Source organism: Onychomys torridus, unplaced genomic scaffold, assembly GCF_903995425.1.
Source record: "Onychomys torridus unplaced genomic scaffold, mOncTor1.1, whole genome shotgun sequence".
Taxonomy (NCBI): domain Eukaryota; kingdom Metazoa; phylum Chordata; class Mammalia; order Rodentia; family Cricetidae; genus Onychomys; species Onychomys torridus.
In genome coordinates, this window is record NW_023412822.1 from 1 (window position 1) to 4,102 (window position 4,102).

Genomic DNA, 4,102 nt, shown 5'->3' on the forward strand with positions numbered 1-4,102 from the left:
TTTCCTTAGGGGCAGGCTAGGTGTTCATCTGTTCCAGATCCAGATGGTCTCTAAAGAAATAGGGGACAATTTAGTGCTTGTGTAGTTATGTCACATTCCTATCCTGCTGTTCTCTTTACTTTTCCCTCACATCTTACCTTTCTCCAGCCCCACAGCTGAGAAAGCAGAGGAGAAGGTCAGGTGAGGGCATGTCCTGGACCACTACCTTTTCTTCCCTCCAGAGAAAGATCATCAATACATAGACAGGGGTTATGAGCACAGCCGTGGCCATCACCACCCCGACCATTGCTCCCAAGTTCACAAGTGAAGGGTGCCACTGGTCCTCTGTGTCCTCCAGGCCAGCTGTGGTGACTGCAGAGGTGACAATGGAAGGGCTCTGCATGGTGGTGCTGAAGGCTGGGGAGAGATGAGGAGTGAGCAGATCCTCCCTGGATGAGGGAGAGATGGGGTGAGTGTCACACCTTGTCTCCTCTGTGAGATGTGGCATGTGGAATAGCTGTTAGAAGTTCACAGAGAGGGGAACACATGCTGAAGCCTGAGACTCCAGGAGAGCAAGCTCGAAAGCTCACTCTCCACCTGACCTGTATGTCCTCAGATGGTCATCTGGTCACAGACAATTATTCCAATGAAATATAGTTTTTATCATAGATGTATGTAACATGCAGACACATCTCAGTCCACAGAGTGTTGGCTGCTTGTTGCCTCAGATGGAGTTTCATCCCTAGTAGTCATGTAAAGAGCTCGATGAACTTGTCATGGCCTTTCATCTTAGCCCAAGGGGCAGATCTTTGCGAGTTTAAAGCCAGCCCCATCTGTGTGTAGAGTTCCACACCAAAGAGTGTTAGGAGCTGTGATCCCAGCACTAAGGAGGTGAAGACAGGAATGTTCCGGGGGCTCACTAGCAAGCCAGCCCAGCCAGTCTACTGACAAACTAAAGCTAGTGAGACACCCTGTCTTAAAATAAGGGAGGGACACCTGATGTTGTCCTCTGGGCTACATATGCACATGAAGAAATGTGAACTTTAACACATACACACACACACACACACACACACACACACACACACACACACACACACCTGGAGTAACAGATTCACATGTTCACACACAGCGAATAATTAAAAATACATAAAAAAATATATAATTTTCGCCATAAGTGTACAGCTCAGTGTAGGGCAGAGTACATCCATTTGCTCTACAAACATCACTATGATTAATTTCCACAAATTACCTATTTGGAAATACTAGATCAACAGTTCCCAACCTGTGGTTCACTACTCCTATAGTGGTAGAATTAAAGATATCCTGCATATTAGGTATTTACAGTGTGATTCATAACAGTAGCAATATCACAGTTATGAAGTAGCAATGAAAATAGTTTTATGGTGTAGAGTGGCCATTACAACATGGGGAACTGTATTGAAGGGTCACAGCATTAGGAAGGTTGAGAATCACTACTCTAGACCCAAGAAACAGCTCCTTTCTCTCCCTTCCCGGAGCCCTGGCAGCTGCTGGTTGACATTACATCAGGTCAATATGGCGGCCACAGAGACCTTGCAGAGAACTGTGCTGTGGGGGGTTTAATCCAGCCAAGAGCCACTGCTGGATGTGCTGGCACAGGCCCCTAATCTCAGCACTTAGGAGGCAGAGGCTTGTGTAGATTTCTGTGAGTTCCAGAACAACCAGGGCTAAATGGTGAGACCCTGTCTTAGAAAAACTAAAACACTAACATATAAAAAAGCCACAGAGTAAGACTGTGATGAGCGACTAAGCACGGAATCCCAGCTCCTGCAGGGCCAAGTGAAGAGCATAGGGGGGACAGTCACACTGTGACGATGCTGGACCTCAGTGTTCCCTGTGCATAAGACTGCAGTTACTTCTGCTGCAGAGGAGAGACAAGGACCAAAAGACAGAGAAGCCATATCATAACAATGGGGACATTATTTCCCTAGAGCCTTGGCGCTTGTGTGGGAGAGGTGAGGGTGAGAAGGTAAGGAAGGAGAGAGCAGGTTGTGAAAAGTGGGAGAGACAGAGAGTTTTGTAGAAAGAGGTGAGGGATGTGTCCAGGGGAGCTAGGAGGGGTAATAGGGAATTTGATGACAGGTAGTAGTTTACACTTGGACTGGAGGACTCCAAGAACATCCAGTGGGCACCTGCTGTTTGTTCTGGGCTTAGGTTGGAGCTGTGTGGAGATGCTTCATACAGGGATTCACTGGAGCCCTGCCTCAGGACCAAGTGAGGCTGTTACATCCTGGAGAAGTCACTCAATTGAGGTCCTAGAGAAGTGGACTGGCCTGCAGTGTTAGTTTGAGACAAGTAGGGGGTGAACTGACTAGTAGGGGCAGGCTGAATGCTTAAGAAGGCATAGGGTTCCATCTTAGCAGAGAATGACAGGCAAGGTCAGAGGAGCAGCAAAGACCTGTCACAACAAGAAGGGAAAGATCCTGTTAGCAGAGGCCTGGGCAGAGCCAAGGAGAATGAGTATAAAAGAAATCTCAGAGTTGTGGAGCCTGAGGTGACATCTAGGGGACAAGAAAGCCAGAGGGCATCAAAGCCAGGGCCAGTGTGGCTCACCATGAGCGATGGTCAGCTGGGTCCCTACAATTGACTGCAAACTCTTCATGCCTTCTGTTGTGTTCAGTTGAACTTGGCAAAAGTACTTTGTCTGGTCCTTCTTCTTCAAGTCCAGGACTCTGAGCACTCCGGATGTCTGAGGCTGTGCCCAGGTCAGGACGAGCCGGTTCTTGAAATGCTCATGTGTGTAACCAGAGGAAGAGTTATAGATAAATTCCCCAAGGAGGTGTTGCCATTTCCAGAGAATCCTCATCTGTGGATCCTGTGCCATCTCCCAGGGAAAGGAGAAGGAGAAGGGGATCTCGATGGAGCCGCCCTGGACACCAGAGAGGTTTACTGGTTGGTTGACCCCAAAGGTACTTTTTCTCTTGGATCCTGCTGAAGGATCCTGGGTAGGATGGGGAGAATCTGAAGTCTCTGCAGAGAATGGAAAGGATGACTCAGAGCTTCCTGACCCTTGACCCACAGGCAGGTGTGGGACACAGGGCAGAACTGTCCTTATGCCTCATTATCCCATAAGGGACTGGAAAGTCAAGGAAGGGTTGGACTGGACCCACTCTGAGGATGAGCTCTCTTGGGGCACAAGCATCCACTGCATCCTCTAGTAGACACATGTCCACAGGACAGCCTGCTCTTCCCAGCTGCACCGCCCCCTTCTGTGGCTAAAGCAGAGTCCCTGCTAACAAGGTCCCCACCACTTACCAGCTTGCAGGCATGCAGCTGACATCAGTAGAAGCAGGATCCAAGCCATGGCCTAATTCCCTCTAGGAAGTGAGACCAGCAGAGCCACCAGACAGGAGAGGAGGATCTGTGAGGGACCCTGGGGTGCTCAGGAGTCAGGAAGAATCAGGGTCAAGTGGAATATAACCCCTGAGTCTTTTCATGTGGAGGACAGATGGAACAGGACCTCCCCATCTCCACCTTCTTGTGACCAGCAATTCTTTCATCATTTTGGCTTCTTCCTTCCCACGTTGCAGAACATTCTTGTGGTCGCTGACAGGATGGCTGTGCCCAGGAGCCCAGATCCCATTTTTGGCCAGGAATATATGCAATTGACTGTAGATATAATTCTAAATGGTCTTATTAAATAAGAAACACAGAACCAAATACAGAGTTAAAGCCTAAGAGATCAGAGCAAGAGCCATGACCCCCTTTAGCTTACCACTTGCTGTCATCCTTGCCCTGAGAGAGAGAGTCCTTCTTCCTGTGTGTCTTGTCTTTTATTGATTTCCTGTTCTGAATTCTCATTGGCTCTAAGCCCAGCCTCGTGACTTCCTCATCACTGCCTGTCTATACAGACCTCCTGGTCTCTCTGGTTGGTCCTGGGATTAAAGACTCAAGAGTCAGCACACTTGGCTGTGTCCTTGACCACACAGAGACTCTGCCTGCATTGTGATCAGATTAAGGCCTTGGGTCACCACCACCTGACTTCTATTCCTGGCTCACTAATGACCTCTGATCTCCAGGCAAACTTTATTTATTAACATACAAATAAAATGACATTTCAGTACAATTAAAATATCACCAC

At 48.4% G+C, this 4,102-nt stretch overlaps 1 protein-coding gene across 1 annotated transcript; it reads right to left on the reverse strand.

Annotated features, from left to right (window-relative positions):
• Positions 1 to 137: 137 nt before the first annotated feature.
• LOC118575899 (paired immunoglobulin-like type 2 receptor beta) lies at positions 138 to 3,358 on the reverse strand (the record flags this gene model as incomplete). Its single annotated transcript, XM_036176261.1, has 3 exons — positions 3,273 to 3,358; positions 2,575 to 2,957; positions 138 to 396 (listed from the first exon to the last, which is right to left on the reverse strand). Coding segments are annotated over exons 1-3 (695 nt in total), but the record flags the coding sequence as incomplete, so codon positions are not given.
• Positions 3,359 to 4,102: the final 744 nt, after the last annotated feature.